Raw genomic sequence first — 23,970 nt, forward strand, 5'->3', positions numbered from 1 at the left:
GCAAGTGTTTATTAAAGTAATTATTTTCTTTCTCGTGATAATAGTTTAGCACGTTTCTTTCATATTTCACTTGATCATTCATGTTTTTTGTCTCTCACACACACACGCGCGCACGCACGCACACAACCCTCTGCACTGTCAGGCACCGCCCTTATCTATAACCTCCCTCGTACAATTAAATTTAATTGCTTTATAAGATACTTCCGACTTAGTTGTTGTAGATCAAGTGACTTGACCACTTTGTCGTTGTTTTTATATTCTATTTTTTTATATTCTATTTTTGTCACGTCTCGTCCCCAGTTCGCGTCGCCCCTCCCCTCCTGTGTCACCTTAAGCAATGTAATCGCGGTCACCTGCGTCGTGTTTCGTGTTTTGTATTTAAATCCTGTCTGCGTGTCACTCCCCGTAGGATCATTGTTGTTGTCGTACTGTCTTGCTGTCTTTTTGTTTCACGTACCGGTCAGCAAGTCAAGTTATTGTTTGTTAAGTCATGCCAGTTTGCCTTTTGAGTTCCCTTCAGTAAACCCTGGTCCAAGCTGTATTTGGTCGACCTGCTCCGTCCGGTCCGTGACAATTTTGTCTAAATGTAAGAGGTAGCCATTTGAACCATTTGATTTTATTCTTGCATTTTCGCGTGAGAGCGTCAAATGTATTTATTTTTAGTTGGACCCTTCATGAACAGCAGGGAGCGCCCTAACCTCACGTTCAAAGGTTACGTTCCTTCATTAGCATTTGGGTAAATATGAATTGTTTTTAGTAATCAATCCATCCATTTTCTTTACTGTTTGCCTTAATTCAGGTGGTGAGCTTTGGGCCAGAGGCAGGACTGGACTGATTACCAACCAACCCCAGGGCATATAAAAACAAATAATCCATTATCCTCACATTCACGCGATTACACCTATGAACAATGTTGCGTCTTCAATTAACCCGATATGGCTTTTTTCCCCCCCTCAAACTAGGACAAAAGTGCATGAAGAAGTTGCAAACTGAAGGTGAGACACGCAAACCCTCAACTTCAATATGAGGCATTGTGCTTGTGGGGTTTAGGAGCATTTTTCTATTTATTTTATGAAGGAGCTGAATCAGCTTGTGTCATAGATTTGTGTTCCAAGAGCACCACATATTCAAAGGACACTCAATCACTGATTTGTCAAAAGATGTGATGATTGGCGTTTTTCTCATATAGCACATAGCACTCAGCAGCCACTCAGCCATCTCTCGTATGTTCCAATTGTTGCTGTAACTTTTCATTGCATATTTGTTGTGTGAGTATACAATTGTGTGCTGTGGAGAAACCAAATTTTGTAGATAATCACGATTGTGAGTCCAGCTGAATGAAGTCCAGGTTGTGCTGTGTGTTGGACAGCTTGGAATGGCTGGAAAAAGACACATTGCCTTCCAAATTGTTTCCCCCTGTAGATGTTTGGAAATGCACAATGGCGGCATGCAGCAATGTGCAGGAAACAGATGTAATATCAACCAGAGTTTCTGGTGTTTATCAATACTTTGGTGTCCGTGGATACAAAGAAATAGTTGTTGGATTTTTGACTCTTAATCAGTTTGTTATTCGTAAAACAATTTCCCTCAGGATTAAATACTGCAAAAGATTACACAACAGAGAATCATGAATCTCATTAATCCAAGGTGCACACAATAATCAATAATTTAGTCAATTTGGTGTCACATAAGATACCATATTGGAGTAGCATGCATCAGTAGCTTTGCACATTTTTGGTAAAGCATGGTCCCTGATGAACAATTTATAAAGACAAGAAATGAACCCTAAAGTTAAAAAAAGAAATGACAAAGCGCAGAAGTTGTCATTGAGATTCAAAGGGGTAAAGCAGACTTTATTATGCGATCACATTTTCCTCAACAGGAAATGATGGAAGAAACGCAGGACAGCAAATGGTTTTCATTTAATATTGCAAATCATTTGTTCCTAAATGCCAACATTTTAGGCTTATACTAAGTGACATGCGTGCAGCCTTTGCATGAACTGGAAGAGGCTCACAAAGGCGGCCGCGCCTTCCAACCTCAGGGTCTTGTTCCAACCTTATATTTCCCTAATGTTATCTTAATGTAGAGGAGTTGAGAAGGGGCCTTCTTTGGCAAACAGAAACAAAACATGACGTATTTGGCAGCTGTTGCTACGCCGGGAGGAGGGACAGGACACAAAAAAGAACCAGCTGAGTTTTGTTGATAATCTGAGATTCCAATCCACATGTGCTAGGCCTAGTTGGATGAAGGACTGTAGGAGGGAAGAATGAGCAGGGAGGAGGCTGAAGGGTGGACTGAGCTCTGGGACCTTTGCGACGTTTCAAAAAAAACATTTGAAGTGAGCAGATTTGGGGTTTTTTTTCTATGTCCAGTGTTGTTGCCATCCATCCATCCAATCATGAGCATGGCTCCACTGGTGTAGGAAAATATTTCTCTTCTACCGGATTGTTGCAATGGGAACAAAGAGATTGATCCCTAAATGCAGACTGCTTGAAGACAGTGCTTGGCCAGACTCCATTAGAGAGTAATGTCACAAATATGAGTACGCAGAGCCAATGGAATGAGACCCAAACGCTGACATGGGCGGAGTCGGGCCGCTGGAGACGACCTCATCTTGCACAGTTCAAGGTTGCATGTACTGCACATTCTTTCATGTTCACGGGGGATTTACACCTTTCAAATGTGTCCCATGTGGCGTCTGATCTGCTGTAAACAGGTGATGCATATACTGTATTCATACGAACGTGCTTCGGTCTGGTGGTTCAGCTCTGGCGTGAGGTGGGAGGGTGTTGGAGTTGGCTGGCTTGAAATTCACTTGGGATATGAAAGAAATAAGTCAGACGCCTGCGACACTGGCAGAACAAGACTTGCAAGTGAGTGTGTATATATGAAGGCAAGTTGGGAAACTAAGGACTGAGGTACTGTATATTGTGTGTGTGGGTGGGGGGGTTGTCAGCTGGTGGAGTTTGTCACTGCCCTGCCTAAACAAATGTGTGAAGTGATGTCATCACTTATACAAGCCCACTGGTAATCCTATGGGCTTCAAGATTGTAAATACCAAGCATGTTAGAGAACTGATGTAAGTTTAGGCTTTGACAACTTCTTAGTGGCCTATGTGCCTTTACGAGGTTTTGTTCTTGTTTGTTCATTTGAGGGAATCATAATAATTATTTGGCAGGAGATGAATCAAGATGTAAAAAAAATAATTTATAATCAGTGTGTAGTGAATGTTTCATCCAGTTTTACTCATATCTCAACAGGCAATCTTCAAGCTTCAATGAAAAGAGTGCCTTCACACACGAAGAAAAACAAGCACATCATAAAAAAACATTTATTTGATTGTTTTGATCTAATTTAAAAAGTCTGCTTGTGAAACAAAAAAGACTGGAATGTGAGTAATAACACGATACAAAATTAAATCAGGTCAAATTGTTTTCCAGTTGAACATTCAAAACAGTAGTTTTCTTCTGTTGAAGCTCTTGCAACTAAATTGTAAGAAAAAAAAGTCACCCACGTGCACCACCATGTAATTTGTTTTCCTTGTTAAATGAGCCACGGCGTTCGTGTTTTCCAACAGCTTTCAAACCAAAACTAGCACGTTGAAACAAAACAGACTTGCTCATAGCATAACAAAAAAAATTGCATCACACCGCTCATAAGAATACTGATAAAAAAAAAAAAAACAGTATACACAATACAGTATAATGAATAGAAAATAACACTGATGAGTAGCTTTGCCAAGTTAGACATTTATACAGTCAGTTCATCTTGTGAATTTCAACCTGCCTCTTAAGGCACATTGGCAACGTGACTCGTGATGAAAAATGATGAGGTTGAACTTCAGCGGAACAATATCTTTTGTACACGTTTACATTAGAATGGAAACTAGATCACATGAAGTCATGCATGCATACAGTTAGCCGAAGAAGCCAGCATGGGGTCGGGATGATACTCACACACTTTCACACATCTACATGCTCAATAATTCAAGGGAGTAAAGCTTCATCACTGACTGAGGCACATGTGTGTATGTGTCATATGTTCTAGTGGGGAGGGTGGAGGGCCCAACACGCCAGCTGATGGGTGTCGGCAGTGTGAAGCTGCCGCGGCTCTCACGGGACCCGGTGGAGGGTGAGTCATGCTAAAATGCATTCCGGCCCCGCCCGAAAGCGCTCGTCTCAAAACTCTAGCTCAAGTGCCGTCAACAAGTCAGGAAGTGAGCCGTCGTTAACATCCACCACTGCCACCTTCATCATTATCTGACTAGTTTTCCTGATGCTTGTTGCAGGACCTCGCCAAAGAAGGGAAGATAGGAGGACATGGATGTCCTGATGACTACATAGTTGGTTCTAAATTGCGTTTTGAATTCTGTGTGTGTGTGTGCGTGTGTGAGGTTAAAGAGGGCTTCACATCTCAGTGTCTGCAGTCTTGGCGGCGGAGTGGCCGTTGGTGGGAGGAGACTCGGTCTTGGGGGCTTCGGGAGACTCCCCGTTCACGTTGGGTTTCTCTTGGGTTTCTGCCGGGGGGCTGAGCGGCGCCACGGACACAAGGGTGTTCCCCTGGTTCTCCTGATCCACTGGATAAGCCTCCTCTGCCTGCTAAGAGAGCAAAGAACATTAAACATTCCAAATTCATACGGTCATAGATTATTGTCAACATGATAAGTGTCTCTAATTGTGATACCACTAAAATATCAAATGACTTTTGTCATGAATTAAGTATGCAAACTTCCACTTCACCACACTTGTCAAAGTTGGCGGAGGTGCATGCCGCCGCAGTCTCACTCATCAAACTACTCACCAACTTGACTCCCTTGGCGCCAGTTCGACGTTGACATTTGCAGTAACCAGCAATAATGGCGGCGGCAACCAGCAGACCGGTGATCAGAATCCCCACAAATACTGAGCGGCCTGATGAGGATGATGATGAGGACGTTGGTTGCTCCAAATTTGTCACTCCCAGCTGCGAATATAGAAGTGAATATTGCATATGAGACATCTGGATAGTTTTGGTGTGTCCAATGAGGAACACAAGTGGCAAGGCAAATCTGTTGACCAAGAACCACAATGGGAGGAGCAATTATAAAGTCTTGGTTAGTCTTATCGCCAAGCATTTTGTTCTCGCTTACCTGTTCTTTCAATTCCCCGTGGAGTGCTTCAACCAGAGTGGCTGGTTGGCCTTCACATGGAGAGGGAAAACAGATTTTAGCCAACATATAGCAGAATAACAAAAATGAAGTCTCTGCTAATTCATCCCATAAATAGGCTACCCACCATCACTCCTGACCATTTGTACGTTATGTCCCTCCTGGTGGACTTTGATATGACAATTTTCAATGAAGCACTGGAGTTTGCTTTGTTCGAGGATGTGCTTCGTCTCGACCTGAAAATGGAGAAATAAAATTGCCGATAAATTTCTGATTTGGATATTGGTTGACGACTTCACAGATTTTTTTAGGTCCCTTGTTTGTGCAAATATCTTAAAGAATATTCACATTTGTTCCCCAGGGTGGATTTTGGGGCCAAAAGACAAATTCCCGGAATGTTCTCAGAGCACGAAGGCTCTTATGTGCGTCACAAAAGTTGACCGCAGCTGTATGGAATACTTGCTGACTTTCCTCCGCCTAGTCCTGAATGATGATATCATCCATCTCATTACGCAATCAAAACTTGGGATCACTCTTCATTTTCTATAATGTGATCCAGCCGTCTCTCTCTGCTCCCAGGAGACACTTGTGAGCAAACCCCGACTCGCAACTAATTGGGACGGAGCCTGCAGCTGCACAATCCAGATTTTGTGAGGCATGGAGGAGACAAACTCATGAGGGCTGAATTTGTGATCACTCCCATGGAAGCCACACTCTTCTCCATCTGTCTGTGTCACATGTGGAGGATCACGCGTCTCTTGCACTCAGTTTGGCCTTGTGTGGCCTACTGGACTCTCGGTTTATGAGGAATTTGAAGTTCAGCAGGATGCAGTAGCCACTGATGCAATGCTCCACACCAGGAGGTTACAACTGGTTTTGTCCAAGGGACCACCATTATAACCAAGAAGCAACTCGGGGACCACTGCTTTGGCGAAATATTATTTTGTTTTGCACCGAAGGAGGATGGACCTACACAGGCTGCATGTCTATTTGGGGAATCTCAGCTACATTTGACATAATTTGGATGGGTAAATGATTCACATAATTAGCTGGAAAATGAATAAAGTCTAGATGATAATTCCTGGAGTAAACTCATTCATCTGCTCTTCTATTACATGCTTCATGACCAAACCATTCTTTGGCAGCTCAGTCCATGTTTAGCTTTAAGTTGAATGCAGCAGATGACTTCTTCAGCTGAGCATGTCCAGCCTTGTGAATGTTTCAGTAAAGACCCAAATGGGGGTCAACCGTTCACGTCTATGCAGCTGGATGCACATCTGAAAAGTGCCGTTCATCCCGAATAGCTTATTATTTTGCTGTGTCATATGACTGGAATCCATTGAAAATGTCATATGGGATCAAGCAATAACCTGTGATCAAATATTACGTCTATTTTTGCTTATAATGTGCCCTGTGCCTTGTCTATAAATCATCCGAATGTTTTGAAGAATCAACTGTTTATCAGATTCACCCCAGAACATGACATCACATGCTGTGACCTTTTCATTTGTTGGCATGTAATGAGGCTGTGTCGGACCGCTTTCTCTCCTCCTCTCTAAATAAACAAAAAAAAACATTGTAATCCTAAATTCAAAGAAGCTTGGGAAAAGTTAAGAGCTAAAAAAAGAACCGCACTCGTGCACCTCCTCCTTTTGCCTTATGGACACCAGACCAAGACAAGAAATATTAGTCCTTTTTCAGGTTAATGATTTACAATGCCTGAGGAATTTCCAAGAAAAGCCTTGCAAAGGCTTCCGTTTTATAACTGAAACGAAAAGGGTTGATATGATGGATAGCAAAACCTCATCTGATGTCTCAAATGATTATTTAATTCGTATTGTGAAAGAAATGAGTGCAGTGTACCCACACAGTCAGAATAGGAGACCATAGCCTTGACAGCTTTACTCTCGTCAATATCCTCCTTCCCGACACACATCACCATGGGCTGTAGAGACAAGAAGTGACATGAGATGACGTCATCCACAAAAGTTTTAAACACATCTCAGATATGCGTTCACCTTTGCTGTAATGCGGTCAGACGAATCGTACGACCCCACGACTGCTGTGTCATCATCGCCAGGAGTGCTAACTGTGGTGCCCGAGGCGCCACCTTCTTGGTTGTCAGCAGTCTCTGAGGAAGGCGTATTTGCAGCAGCTGCCTCGGGGTCTCCTTCCGCTACCGGAACGGCGCCTGAATCTGGAGCAGCAGTGGTCCCTGGTTGGGCATCCGAGTCCATTGCCATAGTCGTGACTGAGAGAACATGGATAAGTTAATTCATGCAGGCAAATGCATTTTTCCATCTAGTTTTGCTGCTTGTTCAGTGTCACTAGTGAGTTGAAATTTCAACTGCACAGTAGTTCATATTTGTAGTTATCATAATGCTTTACTCAGTCTTACTGGTTCCATTACAGTACCATATGAAATCTGAAACCAATAGAGCAGCAAAAGACAAAAACATGCTCATACGAATTCGTTTCAAAAGGACACATCAGATTTTTGTTATTGGGTCCAGTTTCATAATTGCCACATCCGGACCCCTACCGTCACTGTTACCTGCGGCCGGATCACTTGCCGGTGCGTCTGTTACGAGATCATCTTGGCCCACTACACCATCTGCAAATTTAGAGAAAGAACAGCAGCTTTAAAATTTGGTGTGAATGACAAACTTGAGGCACAATCTTCAGACATTGTTGCCAGGTCAGATAATTGACTTTTGTCAGGAAACAAAAATCCTATCTCCACCAGTGAATATAGTACTTGGTATGATGCAGACCACACACATGATGGTCACTACTGGCAACATGAAGTAGATTTCCCAAGCTACGTGAAGCTCCCGGCCTGCCTTTTTTGATGTGGCATGCCACCAACCATAAGTAGAAGAGAGGATGCAGTGTAGACCCATGATAGCGTGTGGAAGCTTCCATGCAACCATTTTTTTTTTGTCTTGACAAAATAATAATGGAGTGATGGTACATTTCTCATAGGAGAACCAGGGTTGTGCTTTTACACTAACCCAAATGGTGTGTGGCAGTGGGATAAATACAGCAGGGTTCAGTGCAACAGGACTAAACAACGCTGGTGTGTGTGTGTGGGCCCTACCTCACAAACACGCCCTTCTGCACTTTTCAGCTCCTCGATACCTTTTTTCATCCCAAATAACCAAATCTAACAGTGAATAATTAAAAGACACCCTTTCGAGAAAAAAAAAATGGTCGAAGTACTGTAAAATAGTCCTACATGTGGGGCCCATGGTGGGTTTTGGGACATACATCATCACAAGGTTTAAAGCAGGGGTGTCAAACTCATTTTTGTTGCGGGCCGCATCTTAGTCATAGTTTCCTTCGGAGGGCCATTGTGACTGTCATCCCAAATAAATGTATGAACGCCTCATATTATATACAGTATTAGCTATGAAAAAAACTAACAAATAACTCGTTTTCAAATTAGACTCGTATAAAACTGTTCAAATATTTAAAAAAAGATGAATTTTAAAAGTGACCACAATTTGCAATTTTAGTAAAGAAAGAATTTGATGCACAATTTGTCCGCGGGCCACATAAAATGATGTGGCGGGCCGTATCTTTTCAAAGAGCTGATACTTGATGTTACTCAAGTGTAAGCTGATGTCACACTAAAATCATTTTGTCCCTATTAGTAATAATATTAGTAAAAGCACTAAGGCTTGAAATAATGGTGACTTTTGTATGCTAACGCCCATGACACATCACAGCTTGTTTGACATTCCCAAGATGTACTTTACGTCAACCACATAAACAAAAAGAAAACCTAACGTGACTTCCACATGGATATTACTTATTGTATAAGACGACGATGCCCAGATCTTTCTATTCATCATCCAATGTGGAACCCTTACCATTTCTACTACCCTCACACAAATATCCAGGGTGGGAAACCTCATGGAAATTCCCGCAAAAACAAATACTGTCACACTCGATTAAAGGGCTGCTCTGAAAGACTATAGGGGACACCATTGGCATTTTGCACGTGGTGTCATGAGAGAAAGCCAACTTCCTCTCTGAGGGCATTGGGTCGGGCAGTTTAGACTTGGGGTGGGAAAGGTGAGGCAGCAGAAAAAGCTCTGACTTCATCCACAAGGGAGAAGCGTGAGCAGCTTTAAGGATTTTGGATTTGACCTCCACCCAGACAATATCGAGACAACGCCCTGGCTCTCTTTTCTGTGCCACACCCAGTGTTGCTTCCAGATGTCCAGAGAAGACCCTTGAGACGACCTTCCATGTCGGCTTGTAAATACTTTCTCAACTATACTAAGCCGGGAATCAATTATATATAACTGTCATGTTGGTCAGGTTTTCATTTAGGCTCCTTCAAGTATCAAATAACCAAAACGGGTGAATCAAGTGAAGCCCACAGTAGCATCTTCACATCCTCTTTTGAATGACCAATCGGTCAGAAATCAAAGAGTTTTTGTGTTACACGATAAATCAAATAGAACCCGTAATTCATCCCGTTTTAGAGGCTGCAACCACTACATGTTTGGCTCTTTTTGAACTCGCCTCTCAAATAAAGCTGCCAGTCTCTAAAATGATTGTTGGTTAGCTTTACTCAGAAAGACAATATGTTTGACCACAACATGAGAATCCCGGGTTCCTAACAATTATCTTTTACTGCAAGTGGTTGTCTGCTTGATGTGTCTGCCTAGCAACTAAAAAGGCCAAAAATGATGTGAATTTTTCAGAACGGATCTCTGCCAAGGCCAAACAACTGTCCTGTACGGGTCACAGTGATAAATGACCTCATCACACATTACCAAAATGATGTCTTTTTTTTTTTTTTTTGGTCTATTTCACAGTTTTGAGAAGTATTTGTAGAACAAAATGTTTCCTACAAATGACAAATTTAACAATCTTTTTCAAAATTAGTATAGAAAAAACTATTTTCCAAGATAGGAAACCATTTCTTGCTATTAGCATGAACAGCAGTATGACTTTTGTGATAATCTAATAAAATGCTGTGTGAGTACTGATGGTTAAACCAATAAATACCAGAGCACATTTTTAGGGTGCTCATTACAGCCCCATTACTGAACTTGTCACTACTCTTGGCACACTATGAAAAAAAGACACCTATAAGGATTCCTTAAATACTCGAACACCATTTGAATCCATGAATTGACAACTGTTTTTGTTCCCATACAGAAGGTTGGTAAAAGTTAACTTTTCCACCCAGTACACACCCCTGGTGTTTTTAAACCAAACATAAGACCGTTTGGAGTTGGGGGAGTGGTGGGGGGTGAATGAAAGGAATTAACAACAACAGATTTTGGAATGTATCCATGCACATCCTTGGGCAGGATGTGTCTGTCACAGCACTCCCACAGCCATGGGGTGACCTGCCGAGGTGAACACTGTGTGGGCAACAGATAATGCTCACTCATATTCATAAATACAATTTCATGGCCTTGAAAATTATTTTCCGTATTTGAGAATGTTCCTACAGACCCGCTTGACTGTAATCATAGCAATACAGTTTTGTTAAAATAATTATTTTTTTCTTGGTTCTACAACATTAAGCTTCTTAAGTCCAAAGTCAGACCGAACCCCTAAGAAAGATGTGAAAGTAAAGTTGTTGTTTTTTTTTAAACTTATTCAACCCCCATACTTCACTCTTTAAAATATCGCCTGAAATTCAAAACCAGTGTCTGTCCAATTTGTAAGAGGGCAAGAAAGTGGAAACGCCAGCTGTGTCAGAGTCGGCAGATGTGTGTGTGTGGACTGCTCCGTTCCAGCTGCTGCTCTTACATGAAACTAAGTTGGCGGGGTTGGTGAAGGTTGTAAAAAGACTCACAGACCCATAACGCCGAACGATCAGGTTGGGGATATGATTGTGGCTCTCAAGCTATTACAAGGAAAGGGGGGGGACTACTACAGAAGAAAAACTTTCTAAAGCACATATGGAGGTCATACAGTGAGTATTTATAAGCTGGTAACCAATCTGAGCACCTTGTGTCGTCTTGGGGAAAAAAAAAGTGCTTGGCCAGTCTCATTAAAAACTTTCCTCCCCTGAGGTAAGCCATCTTTGCTTTGCAAAGATAACCCTGCCCCAGCCAATATTAAGTGGAGATGACAGACTTCCTTTTCGTTGCTTCGCTGACTGACTGTAAGCTCAGTCATGGTATTGGCTGTCCCACCAAATTGTCCCCCCAAAGTTGAGGTGAAACACGAGAAAAGAACGTTGTGTTGCTCTCTATTTGTCTTTACACTGCTTAAATCATGTGGTTGTGCTGCAGGGTGCTCGGGGAACAAAGAACAATAAGGCTCACCAGGACTGCAGTAATTGGAACAGGAAAGTTTAACCTTTATCGCAAAGTCTGCTATTCATTAGGCTTGTTTGACTGGGTAAATGTTGTTATTAGATGATTTACTTCTCCAAGTCAGACCCTTTTCCTGAATGACCATTGAGCTGTGATGGAGGATTTTTTTTTTTTGGATGGTAAATACGTTTTGAGCTGGCATCACATGAACAAAGGAGATTGTCATATCTGCAAAGGCTGACGGATGAGGTAACAGAATGGACACTGATGGCTGGCACCATTTGTTTTATTGGGTTTGAGTTTTAACATGTTTAGCTCGCCGCAAGCAATGGCTTTCGGATAATTGGCACATTAACGGCGCACAGACTCCACGTTTAATTACTTTGTTGGATCAGGCTGGAACTTTGGATCCAAGCAAATCCACACCCCTGGCCTGACTTAAGATTGCAAGGGCTTATAACATAACAGACCCACGCCCTTCTGCATCTGACGCAAAGTTAACAATCAAAACAATTGAGCCAAAAGAATGTTGGTCAAGAGCAATGGCCTCATAAAATCAATAGTAATAATGTTTTAGAAATTCACTGAATGAGACTCGACACTTTTTCACATTTGACTCGATGGTGTCATGATAAAATGATGATGGGATGATAAATGCGTTGAGAAATAAATACATGCCGGTGCTATAGTTGAAAGCGAATTGAGAGTCATATTTTCTCTTATATATTATTGTGTACAGCTTCATTTTGAAAGGCAAATACAACTACCAATTTCATTCAGTTTTGTGTCATCTGAGTGTCCGTGGCTTACACACCATCTTGCATGGTCACATGATACGCATTCACAGCACAAAGGACATACTGATCACTGGCAAGGGTATGCTAAAAGAATCACATGTGCTGCACACTTTGGAAACTCCCAACCCTCAGCCAATATCTTGGAACGGCGTGGTTCATTCAAATACTGATTGTCATCGCTTGCCTCCGACATTGACTTCATTATAAAAGAGCGAGCTGTGGAAGATGATCAGCAGAACATGGTTCACCCCCACATCCTTCAACAGTTTGGGTTTTCCCCCTAAAAAAATGTAACGCTAAAGGAGGGGTCGAATGACATCATCCAAAACTGCCTTCAATTCTCCTACAAACTGCATAACTATGGAATGAGAGTTGTGCGATCCGCCCATCTGTGTGTTGGAGTCATGTTTGCGTGAGTAAACACAATCACGCTCAGCAATCAAGTTTACTACAATGTCCGCCAACTGAAGATGTGGAGCTACTTGGAGTTGTTTGTTCTTGTGTGATTTTGTTTTCTGAATGTACTTTGTGGTCGAGTCAGTCCGAGAGATGCATGCTCGCTGCTTCTTTGTGTGAACACAACAAAGTGATGTTCAAAATGAGTCGGTCAGCTGCCTCGCCCTTGAGGAGCTGATGACATCACCGCTACTAAATTTAATGTGGATTCAATTAAACCTCCTGATCTGCAGCAGATTAGCGGCAAAGAAGTCGCTTAACTTCAATTTAGACTGTGACCCCAAACACCAAGCCTTTGTAGCACTCTTGTTGATACCAACAAAATTATTTTGACTTTTCTTTCCGTGTCACATGCGCTTGCCTGTTGGCATGTTCACACTGGGCTGCCGAATAAAGCGCAGTGACAATAACGTTTCAGGTCTGTGTGATGGTAGCGAAAGCAAAGAATGGAGGCTGGAATGGAGGCTTGAGGAGAGGCAGGGTGTAACTGGATTTTCATGTACTGGTATCTGTAAATTGAATTCTGATAAGCGGCTGATGTAGACAGTACAAGTCATTATTCTCCAAATGAGCTGCATGTTCAACCATATCATCATCTTTTTCCTCTTCAAAGTTGTCCCTGAGCTATTTTCATCACTCTGGCAGACTGGTCAAGAACACACCAGACTTTACACACTCTTTGAACTTAGACACGTTGAAATTTGGAGAGGCATGAAAGCCATGTAGTCATCACTATGCAATTAGTATTAAGCCCCTCACACACATGCCGCAAGCATGCACACGCCGCACGCAAGGGCACCACAGGAGACAAAGTATAATTATTCTCCTGAGCAGACTCTTTGTGTCTGGGGCCACCATTCTGCCAAACATCTTCACCAACCATACAATGTTTTCCAAAAAAACATTTTACTCACAATTTAATTACTTGAGTAGATCCTCTTTACACACTGTAACTGTGTTCCAAACCATATCTCCTTAGAGGTTCAGTGCCTTACTCATGAAAGCAAACAAAATCCAGAATTCAGTTTAAACAAATTAAACCTGCCTGGTCGCCAAGGCAACAGAATGACCTGCTGTTTCGACTTATGTGAACCAAAGTAAAGATAACATAAACCCAAAATCCACATGCGTGAATGACAAGAGAAACAGAAGAAAGTGACATTCATGTAAATATAATCCAAAAGCTACATTTTAAAATGAAATATTGTAATGAGTAACTTACTGCATAGCAGTACTGTGCAGAGCACCAGGACGATAGAGATGCCGTTCATCCTCCACATGGTCAGAGTGGGACGGGAGCACATGCAGGAGGTGATATTCTGAGTGAGTGAATGGGCAGGGAGATGGGCGTTTGCTGTGAGGTCTGAGGAAGCGGAACAGACTAGAAGATGAAGTTTGCCTTGTGGTGTCGCTCTTTATATGCCCTCTTCTCTCTCTCTCTCTCTCTCTCTCTGTCTCTCTCGCTCGCTCTCTTTCTACAATCGTGTGCTCTGTCCACACCCTTATTCAGTTGGGCTATTTCCCCTCAGTTCAACCGTCCCTGCTTCCGCCAGTGAACCCGCGAGATATTGTGTATATGTCCCAGATGAGCTTCAGACATAAATTAAGTTTGGTCAGAAACTCAAAATTCTTTATGAACAGAACCTCCCCAGTGGTGCATCTGTAGAGCTATGGACGTATCAATAATGGTGAGGTTGATCCTAGCAGCTAGGCAGTTAATGCAAAATTGTGGCAACCTCGATCATTTAAGTTGCCCATCCCTGATCTAGAACCTGCAGATTCTTTTTGGGCTTGGGGAAAAAAAACAGCATGTTGCAACCAGGACTAAACTTATAGTACCACCAGAGGTGTAGCCAGATATATTTTTCTTAAAATATGCATGAACTCTAAATGAATTGTGGTTGAGTATTAAGGTGTCTAAGAATACTGCATCCATATAAAATTGGTAGAAAAGTTACAAGTGTCAAAGTCTTGCCCTCGGTGAGGGAGTGGCCAGAGTGACAATGGGTGGCCATGGCCACCACATAGCTCCGCCCCTGTACCACTGAGTTGGCAAAATCGGAATGTGCCAAGTCTTATGATTTATACAATAATCAATGTGTTGGGTTTTTTAAAGATTGAGAAGCAAAAAGTTAAGGACATCATGAGTATTTTTTTAAATGATTAAAAAAAAGAAAATTACATAAAGTTAGTATGTGTAGAATTTTGAGGAATTTTTTTATTGCAATTTGTAATAACAAAATGAGAAAAATGTTTTTTAAATATCTTTTTCTGTACTTTATGCTTGTTCAGTACCAGCTGTGTCGCCTCCTTTTTTTCTTGGTGTTTTCACCATCCGCTTGTCTCCCAATTAGTCAGAGTACATTTAAGTCTTTGTACATTCCTAGTTGGATTCTCATCAGTTGCTGTGGGGTATGTGGAGTACATGCTTGTTCTTTTTGTTGTTCTTTTTTTTAAACTTGTGACCATCCACAAATTGTTGCTGCCGTTGTTGTTGTTTTACACACTAAAAGTTCTTCCTGTCTAATCTCCTGGCTCCAGTTCCTACAGATGGGTCCACCTTTTTATCACTTCCACCTCACCATGCATCCTGACAAAATGGCTACAACTCCTGTTTCCAAACAAGTTATTTTTGGGTGGCAACACATTAGCATTAGCTGGCTACCTAAGATCGAGTAGTAACAACAAACCTTCAGAGTTTGCATAAAAGTGATTTTAGAGCCAATGAAAATTTCAGCAAATGGCGTCATTGGACAGTGATGGCTTATGAGGCTCCCTAAGCAACAAGACAGCAATGTTGGGAACACACCCCAAAATCTTATTTTGTTTCAAGGCCGCTTCAGCTTATATGTGGACACTTTTTAAATACTGTCAGAAAAAGTTCAGCGCTCATATGTAAAAAGAAGCACAAAAAAACGTGGCATGTAAAAGCTCATACCGTCTCACACAACACTCACCTTGGATTTTACTGACAGCAGTTAGATGAATTACAGTTTATGGTGAGTCACCCATTGAGTGTACGTTACAATTACTATGGCAGTATAGACACGCTTTGCTAATGCGTGCACACAAACAAAGAATCACACTTATTACATGATTGCGCCACATCAGCAGCTCGCATGTGACAAAAGTTGACGTGTGCTCTGCTGCAGGCACGGGATGCAGGGTGTTCACCATTCATGTTCGCACAGATGTTTTGTTCCTGATATTCTGGCAGACCACATCTGGAAGTACTGCAAGTGCCCCCCCCCCCCACCCCCAACTCTCCTCCACACACCCCGCCGCCTTTTTTTAAGAACAGCCTAGAGTCTAACAAAGCAACCATATGAGTCCCATCAAACTGGTGTCTGGAAACCAAACCCTGATTTTAAATGCTTTACGCGTAATTTGAAAAGGTTTACATTTTGCTAAAACATGAATGTGACTTGACTTGTTAGTTCAAATATAACACTTTGCTGATACTTTGCGGAGAACATGAGTGTGAGGGTACAAAGAATTCCATTCAGGGGTTTCTTGTGGACGAGGTATTTTCTTCAATGTAGTACCAATGCCAACAACTCACTGCAGTATTAGTTAAAAATTATACTTGACTGCTTCTTCATCCGTCAATAATGTCAGTAAAGAAATATGACTGATGCTTATAGTTGTTATATGAGAGGTGACTTGAAAACCAGACCTCATGCAAACTGGACTGAAGGAAGAACACTACCATCCAAATATGGACTGGACTGTCAAAGATCAAAAATTAATATGAACCAGTTCAGGGCAGAAATTTTTTTCCTAAAAACAGCATTTTTACAGTCTTCATAAAATGACTACTTGAGATGTTAATGAATATATATTTATCATGATATATTGCAAATAACTGTGAACACTTTGAACACTACAACAAAATAATTTTGTCTCGATTTAACAGACCTCAAACTGCATTGTGTGCCGAGTGTTCCGCACCCGAGGGAAAGCTGTGTGTGTGTGTGTGTGTGTGCATTGGGCGGTACTAGCTTGGATGGCGCCAAACCGAGTTGTGTCCTAATTTTATTTGAAGAGACTTGTTCTTGTTGTTGTTGTTAAAAACACTTGAGAACACCTTTAAATAAATGAGCAGGTCACCTTACTTTAATATGTATTGAATGGCCCTTGACTCATGCTATTTTATGTTACTCTAATTAATTTTAATTTCTCTCTAAAACATTCATCATCTTTTTAAATAATTATTTTGAAAATTGACATCTAGAAAAAAAAATCAAATAGGAGAAGCATGCAAAGATTTTAGAATTAGGTTTTCTTTTACAGTATACCACAATAGTGAAATTACACTTTTAGCTGACTCTACATTTTTCAAGTAGCTTGGCCAACACGGCAAACTTGTTCTCTTTATAGGCATCCCCACATCAAAACAATATCAATATTTATTCAATACAACTATTGTCACATCATTAACCACTATGATTGAAATATCCACAATGCCTACAACTGACATCCCCTAAGTACGTATATATAAAAAGGAAAGCTTGCATTCATTCACACAGGGCAATCTGGGTGGGGTCATCTTATTAACTCCCTCCTCCTTCCATATCCTAGGGTCATCATGCCTGGAGAGCTTGGGTCACACACCACATTCTTATCCACCAAGAAGTGTTGCAGCTCTCAACTTCACTTCCACAATTTTAAAAATTGTCCGCACCAAAATGGAAGCTATTTTGAACATGTTCCTATCAGTAATTCCTTCTGTTGGAGTGTCACAATGACAAAACTTCCTGTCCGATTATCATCATGCTCGGTTTCATTCAGTCTAATGTGGTGACAAGTTTTAATGAGTAATGTGCATTTTCCCAGCAAGGGTCTCAGTGACCATTTGACTGAAGGAGAGACAAAGACGTTTGATACACTTCTACATGAGGTCCTCCTCCTCCCCACCCTCATCATCCTGTTGACTTAGCCATCGATCACCACTCCTGCATCCAGTTCCTCTTCTGTTTCCTGCTTTTCTCCTCCAGTGTGACACATCTACGCAGAAAGGCCTCGCTGTGACCCCAAGTCCCTGGAAGGCAAACATGGAAATGTATTTACATTCCTCGTTGACCTTGTGGCTGGAGCTGCGGCCGTGTGAAGTGCCAGTGTCCCACTATGACCACGCTCTGCATTTGCAGGAGGTGTGTGGAAAGAGTTGTTGTTGAATCCGGAATATGTGCGGAAAAATCTGATTACGACAACCATCCTGTTATGTTTTCTTATTAATCATTTCCTACTGAAAATGACCCCTCTGCTTTGTTGAAATGGATTTAGGCATTAGGTTTGGTTTCATATGGGGGGAAATTAAATAAGAAAATATGTGTTGACGTAAATAGTATACTTAAAACAATACTTGACTATTGATCAATTGTGTATATTGTATATTGGGCTAACGTGTTTTCACATCAAAGGGCATTAGACTGTTTTAGTGAAAAAAAAAAAACTAAACTACAATTTAGCAATATCACTGACCGATGTGCTCACCAACTTTTGATTCCGTCATTGGCTCTGTCGTTATTTTCCATAGTCGAAACACATGTTCACAAATGTCTTATTTTGATCAAACACAAATGATCAGCAATCTGCTTTTAGGAAGGACTGCAAAAATCTCAGAATAATAATTGTTGAAAGTCTGAAATCAGAGGATCTTGACAATTTTAAATTAAGCAATGGCTAGAAACAATTACTCAATGATAAAATAGTTGATTAAATTGATAATAATTGGTTGTTGATGAATCAAACCTCGAATTAAAACATTTTACCCTTTCCCAATCCAAAATGACTTATTAAGGACAAAAATGACAATTTTGACATAAAACCGCATAAACTAAGTCGACTAGTCATGTTGGTCTTAAATTCCGGGATATTTGCAAAAGTAATCACAGGACCAAGTTGCTTGGAGATATTCGTATAACCTCAACCTTAGTCTATGATTTTCTTTCTAATCTCTCCTTCGCTGGTGCACGTTTGGTGTGCTTCAAGGCGTTCTGACAGTCACAAAAGAAATAGAACACAATAAATCAGCGTGGTACTTTCATTCCAACTTCTTAAATACCGGAGGGAGAAAAAAGTATCCACAAACACCCTTTTTTATTGACTCAGAGACATGTTTTTAAAACATTCAGAGCAACACCCAAAATTCCTTTTGCATCCTCAGAGACTTCCCTTCTTAAGGGACAATACTGCGCATAAAACATCCAATCTGTCAAGGGACACAAATGATTGCAAAGTCACCTAAAATCCTTTTGGAGTGCTTTGTACACAAAGTGGTTCTGAGTAGTTAGAGGTTGCACACGTTGAAGTGATTCATGCTCAAAGATAAAATGGCTATAAAGTGGTGACGAATTCTCAACCACAATCCGCAGATGTTATAAATCCCTTACACCGATTTCGTCACAGGCCGTATTGATGTATTGACGCTGACGTGCAGAGGATCAGAACAAAGCAAGACAAATTCAAATGAAAATTTGTTACAAATTTGTCTATCTTGCAAAGCATTACATTGTCGTTTAGGTATATAGAGCTTGTGGTTTGCAGCTCTAAATCTTCCCTTGCGTGCTTATTCTCGACAGTAGTCTAAAATAAACGAATGAACACGAGATGGCGATGTTAGGCCAGACTTTTGAAACGCCCTACCTCTTGGAAAATTTCTACGTGACACAACTCTGCCCCCTTGTGGCAAGGAAAAAAACAATCAGTGGCAAAAGGATGAAATCAAACCATGAACAGAAATACTAAGTCCAAATCATGTTGAGTTGACATGAACACCAAAAAACAATAGCAAGCAGTACATGGTGAAATAAATTAATAATAAACAATGTAAATTCAATAAACCGATAAAAACTCAGATTTAAAAATCACACATTTTTTTCACAATTTAAGAAATTAAAATCATGAGTAAGTGGATAGAAAGTGTTTCATGAAAACATTAAGAAATACTCAAATGCGATCACATATTTTGTGCGTGTGTTACATTATTCATGCTTACGAAAAGCACGCTTAACATTTGAATTCGGTCTCTGCTGGCTCATACTTGAGCAATAAATAAAATAAACGTTGATGGCAGATTGCATCTTCACTTGGGAACCAGCCCACGGGATTGTGGGTAAATTGGAGATGTAAGATTGTGAGGGCTGCAAGAAGCAGTGCGAGTGCCCGACTGCTTGCTTGATCTTGGTCGACTAAAGGATGAAAGTCATGAGAAACAGTGAAATTAACTAACTAGCATGGCCATGCCAAAGCAAGTAAGCAAATCAAATGGTGAAGTGTGTTTCTTTGACCTACCCAGACTTTGGTTTCCTGATGCTTCCACTTGTACTGGGGACAGGTGAAAGGCTACTATCAAACCCCGATGCATCCACCTCCAGATCCTCCTCATCCTTCAGAGCATCCTTCAAAGCTGCCACCACCTTTGGGGCGATTACTGGCTGCTGGTAGTTTTTGGTGGTTCGAGACGGGAGATCCATTTCGAGCAAGAGGATGTTTTCAGCCTGACAATGTGACAAAAGCCAAAGCAGGTACATGAGGGAGAATTTTCAACTCACTGAGTTTGAGTCATGTTGAAAAAATATAAGGATTGAAAGAGGGGTGTAAAGTACAGTTACTTTGTATCTCATATCAAGGCTGAGCATCATGACCATGCGGGCATGGTGACTCAGAGGTCTTCTGAATCCAATGGCAGACTGAGGCCTGTTCATCATCCGAGGATCACTGAGCACAAATGTGTAGCTATAAGCTAAACAGTTGATAAAGTGAAGACTGTGTATTGCATCATGGGACTTACTGCTCAATGCGTGTGATGGGCTTCATCTTCCAGTATTCATCCTCTTCGTCAAAATAAGCTCTGGTGATTATTTTCTTCTTGTCTTCTGGTGGAATAAAATTATCAATCATCTGAGACCTAAAAGAAGAAAACAATCAAACATGGACCATGAGGAAAAAGGTCATCAGCATCATGCAACGTCACAAGTCCAAGTATGCATGAGGAAGAACATAATTGGTCCATACTTGAGTTTTAGGTCCCGGGTAAGTTCATTTTGGGTCTGTTCTAGCTGCTGGCGCGCACTGATGTGTGCCTCCTGGATGTCATGGATTTCTGCCTTCACAGCCTCCAGTTTGGCAAACAACTGGAGGGCAAGATCGAACGCAGGACTCCTCAATTGCACAGATTTCACAAACAAGAAAGTAGAACCATATAGTAACTTAATGTACCTTTTTCACTTTCTTGGATTTAATGTCAACTTCCTGCTGAAGAGAAGAGTAGGTCTCCTTTAGCTCCAGATTCTCCTCGTCTCGACTTTCCACCTGCTGACGCATCTCTCGCTCTCTCGATTTCTAGAAAAACAAAGGGGTTGTTTCTGTTGATAAAAGGAGATGCTCCTGGACACCTGAAAACGTCTGGACTGAGAAGATGCAAGGTAGGAAGAATTGAATTTTTAACTAGTGAGATCGTCATACGTACCTGTTCATCGATTTCTTGTCTTTTCAACTCCAGCATCCTCTGCTGCTCGTTTGTATGATCCACAATGTTCTTCCCCCCAACAAGTAGTTTACTCTCCATTGTCTGCAAGGCAAAAACAGGTGTCCTTTACTTTTGTGACAAATATTAAATTTATAACTGGCATCAAATACACTCTTGACTACATTAGATTTCATTCAAGTGAAAGAAACATGGCATTCTGATTAATGTTGATTTTGTGGAATCAGTCTCAGGGGACGGTCATTTTGTCACATTCTGTCAACTGAAATGGACATCCCGTGAGTTCACTCAGGTAACGACCAATCACAGCTCAAGTTGTGGTCACATGACCAAACCCAGAAAACAGGTGATCTGTGAATATTACCTTAATTTTGGTTGCCAGAAGCTCTCCCTCCTTCTGCTCCCTTTTCAGGTCAGCCATTTTCTTCTCCTTCTCTTCAAGTAGTTGAACTTTCTCCTCTGCCACCAGGCTGTGATCCTCCATGATGGCTTTTCTCTCTCTCTCCAGCATATCCTGCTGCTCCCGCCAATAATCCCCTTTGTTGTCCTCGTTGTCATCTTCGTTGTCATCATCTGCATTCTGCTCTTCCAGATCCTCTCCAGTCCTCCTCTTTCTCCTTCTGCTTTTCCTTCCAATACGCATCGCCAGTTGTGCCTTCAGTCTTACAATCTCCTCCTGAAATTTCCTGAGCTGCGCATCTTTGGGGTCCTCATTGATGCACGGTGTGTTCTTGATGTTCTTTGCTCTGCTGGAGTAGTGCAGCGTGGTTAAAGTCTCTTCCACGTTGTAAGATGCCGGGCCAATGTTGGCGACCATGACAGTGCGAGCGTTGCCTCCAAGAGAGTCCTGCAAAAGTCGGGTGAGTTTAGAATCTCTGTAAGGGATGTGGCTGCTCTTACCGTCCACCAGAGCCGATATGACATTCCCTAAGGCAGAAAGTGACAGGTTGATTTTCGTAGCTTCTTTCAGCCGCTCCCCCTGAGCCCCGGTCTTGGTCTGCCTTTCACTACCGGCTAGATCCACCAGATTGAGTTTGCCAACTCGGATGTGGTTCTCCCCATCCGGCCCCAGTTCACTGCATTCTACAGTGATGACAAAGATGGCATGAGAACGGGAGCTGTATTCGTTCATGTTGGTCGAGCCCACTGAGCGATTCTGATTGCCCACGTTCATAATATTTTCAATCTCCTCTTTACTCCTGGTGACAAAGGAGGACAGATTTTTCACATAAACACCCATGTCCGGCCTCTCTCTCAGCTCAAGTTGCCGCGATTGGTCCTTGGAAAGTAAATCTCTGATCTCTTCTTGATAAATCTCCAGATATGATGCTCGCACCAGGTACTGCTGGTTCTGAGATCTTGAAATGTGAGTGAAGATGTGGTCAAATGAGTTGGGGATAACTCCTCTCCTTTCTGGATCATTTCTTGTACCTTCCATAGTGTATGTTTTCCCTGTGCCAGTTTGTCCATAAGCAAAGATGGTTCCGTTAAATCCTTGTAGAACGGAATCCACAAGCGGCCTGAAGCTCTCATTGTAGAGTTCGATTTGCTTTGACTTCCAGTTGTAGACCGAATCAAACGTAAAGACTTTTGAGGACTTGCAAGATGAAGAGTCTCTCGGGTTCTTGACAATAATTTGTCTCAATTTGACATCAACTGAGACCACACTGTCAAACGTGGCCGCCCGTTCTTTCTCATTCATAGGACGACAACGCACCACTACTTTTATAGACTCCGAGCTAGTGGACATTTTGAACGGAGGGGATGGTCAACACGTGCAGGTTAGCAAGCTGTATCATATGCCCTGCTAGTGAAATCTCACCAGCCGTAAGCACAGATCAGAACCTGCTGAAGAAACAAAGAAAACTTGTCATATGAAAAACTTTTATTAGCAACAGTCAAGCTAAAATAATAATAATAATAATAATAATAATAATAATAATAATAATAATAATAATAATAATAATAAAACAGCAAAGATGGTCTTGGTGTCACTACAATCAACAAATTGCTCACTGAGTCGGTCTATCATACAAATACATTTTGTCAAAATTTCATATTTTGCCTTTTTTAACCATAAACTTCATGATGTTAAATGGAGTAATTCCAAGCGACCTCAACATATAACATTTACTCTGTGGTTTTACCACTTGGGACCAATTACTTGGACTTTTTCTATTGCTCCCAGAGTACACTTTGGAAAATTTAAGGCCTATAATTAAAATTTTTGTGAGAGATTTTTTCAGTAGATGGGTCACACGGTACATAAACCGCATAAACAATGCATGCACACTATCTTGCATTTAGCTTTACAACGCACCAATAAATAATTTGGCTAACACAAGATTTGAAACTTACCTGAACGTGTAGGTAAACTTGTACTGCTTTTAGTCTATATTTGCGTGTCATTGTTTATTATTCGCATGAAATTTTAAAAGTCACCGGCAATAAACCTTCCCAACAAGGTTTACGTTGTCCGCAATCTATCACGTGACCCCATAGGTATTTGGCCATTCATTTGACGAAACCAGTCAACCGTGTCAAATGTTATTGCGGGCGTTTCTGACGTTCGGCTTTCTTTCTAAAAAAACGTCAGTACATCAGCGTTGTTACTTGTTACCATAGCAACACCGACGGGGGGGGGGGGTTCGACTCTTAGTTACAGCGAAATGTACATTTTAAAAAGCTGATTCACCGATCACTTCCCGTTTGAATCCCTAACTTCAGGAACGATAGATAAGCTAGATCGATGTTTTTTTTCTTGTGGGGATAAAGTAGGTGCCC

At 41.4% G+C, this 23,970-nt stretch overlaps 2 protein-coding genes and 1 long non-coding RNA gene across 16 annotated transcripts; 1 reads left to right on the forward strand and 2 right to left on the reverse strand.

Annotated features, from left to right (window-relative positions):
- The first annotated feature begins 24 nt into the window (after positions 1-24).
- Positions 25-6,721, forward strand: LOC148402268 (uncharacterized). Of its 11 annotated transcripts, none has more exons than XR_015857224.1 (6): positions 25-586; positions 664-711; positions 800-2,631; positions 2,720-2,876; positions 3,264-4,134; positions 5,729-6,721. It is a non-coding gene; the product is annotated as an uncharacterized LOC148402268 (long non-coding RNA). The 11 variants fall into 11 exon arrangements; XR_015857222.1 differs by lacking the exon at positions 5,729-6,721 and adding an exon at positions 4,292-4,637; XR_015857226.1 differs by lacking the exon at positions 5,729-6,721 and adding an exon at positions 4,292-4,637 and having other exon boundaries at positions 4,051-4,134.
- On the reverse strand, positions 3,321-14,094 carry cd34 (CD34 molecule). Of its 3 annotated transcripts, none has more exons than XM_088369653.1 (8): positions 13,918-14,094; positions 7,692-7,763; positions 7,168-7,400; positions 7,017-7,094; positions 5,277-5,385; positions 5,132-5,181; positions 4,804-4,965; positions 3,321-4,598 (listed from the first exon to the last, which is right to left on the reverse strand). In XM_088369653.1, the coding sequence occupies exons 1-8, from the start codon at positions 13,997-13,999 to the stop codon at positions 4,410-4,412; spliced, it is 975 nt and encodes a 324-aa protein (XP_088225779.1). In that variant the 5' UTR covers positions 14,000-14,094; the 3' UTR covers positions 3,321-4,409. The 3 variants fall into 3 exon arrangements, with proteins under 3 accessions (XP_088225779.1, XP_088225781.1, XP_088225778.1); XM_088369655.1 differs by having other exon boundaries at positions 3,321-4,601; positions 7,704-7,763; positions 13,918-14,090; XM_088369652.1 differs by having other exon boundaries at positions 3,321-4,601; positions 13,918-14,090.
- Positions 14,095-18,778: 4,684 nt separating this feature from the next.
- Positions 18,779-23,704, reverse strand: LOC148402270 (kinesin-like protein KIF3B). 2 transcript variants are annotated; one of them, XM_088369338.1, is made up of 9 exons: positions 23,545-23,704; positions 21,551-23,031; positions 21,169-21,270; positions 20,919-21,041; positions 20,715-20,833; positions 20,491-20,607; positions 20,312-20,417; positions 19,992-20,197; positions 18,779-19,888 (listed from the first exon to the last, which is right to left on the reverse strand). In XM_088369338.1, the coding sequence occupies exons 2-9, from the start codon at positions 22,934-22,936 to the stop codon at positions 19,783-19,785; spliced, it is 2,265 nt and encodes a 754-aa protein (XP_088225464.1). In that variant the 5' UTR covers positions 22,937-23,031; positions 23,545-23,704; the 3' UTR covers positions 18,779-19,782. The 2 variants fall into 2 exon arrangements, with proteins under 2 accessions (XP_088225464.1, XP_088225463.1); XM_088369337.1 differs by having other exon boundaries at positions 21,551-23,034.
- Between the last annotated feature and the right edge of the window lie 266 nt (positions 23,705-23,970).

Source organism: Syngnathus floridae, chromosome 2, assembly GCF_059516105.1.
Source record: "Syngnathus floridae isolate MCC-2025c chromosome 2, RoL_Sflo_1.0, whole genome shotgun sequence".
Taxonomy (NCBI): domain Eukaryota; kingdom Metazoa; phylum Chordata; class Actinopteri; order Syngnathiformes; family Syngnathidae; genus Syngnathus; species Syngnathus floridae.

Excerpts from the sequence above, each read along its gene's own strand:
- cd34 (XM_088369652.1), bottom strand. The coding sequence starts at position 13,999 with ATGTGCTCCCGTCCCACTCTGACCATGTGGAGGATGAACGGCATCTCT. Across the intron at positions 7,764-13,917 it reads CTGCACAGTACTGCTATGCA|ATGGTGTAGTGGGCCAAGAT; the intron begins GTAAGTTACTCA and ends CTAAATTTGCAG. Across the intron at positions 5,386-7,016 it reads TGGTCTCCTATTCTGACTGT|GTCGAGACGAAGCACATCCT; the intron begins GTGGGTACACTG and ends CTCCATTTTCAG.
- LOC148402270 (XM_088369338.1), bottom strand. The coding sequence starts at position 22,936 with ATGTCCACTAGCTCGGAGTCTATAAAAGTAGTGGTGCGTTGTCGTCCT. Across the intron at positions 20,834-20,918 it reads AATCCAAGAAAGTGAAAAAG|TTGTTTGCCAAACTGGAGGC; the intron begins GTACATTAAGTT and ends CTTGCCCTCCAG. Across the intron at positions 19,889-19,991 it reads ATCAGGAAACCAAAGTCTGG|TCGACCAAGATCAAGCAAGC; the intron begins GTAGGTCAAAGA and ends TTCATCCTTTAG.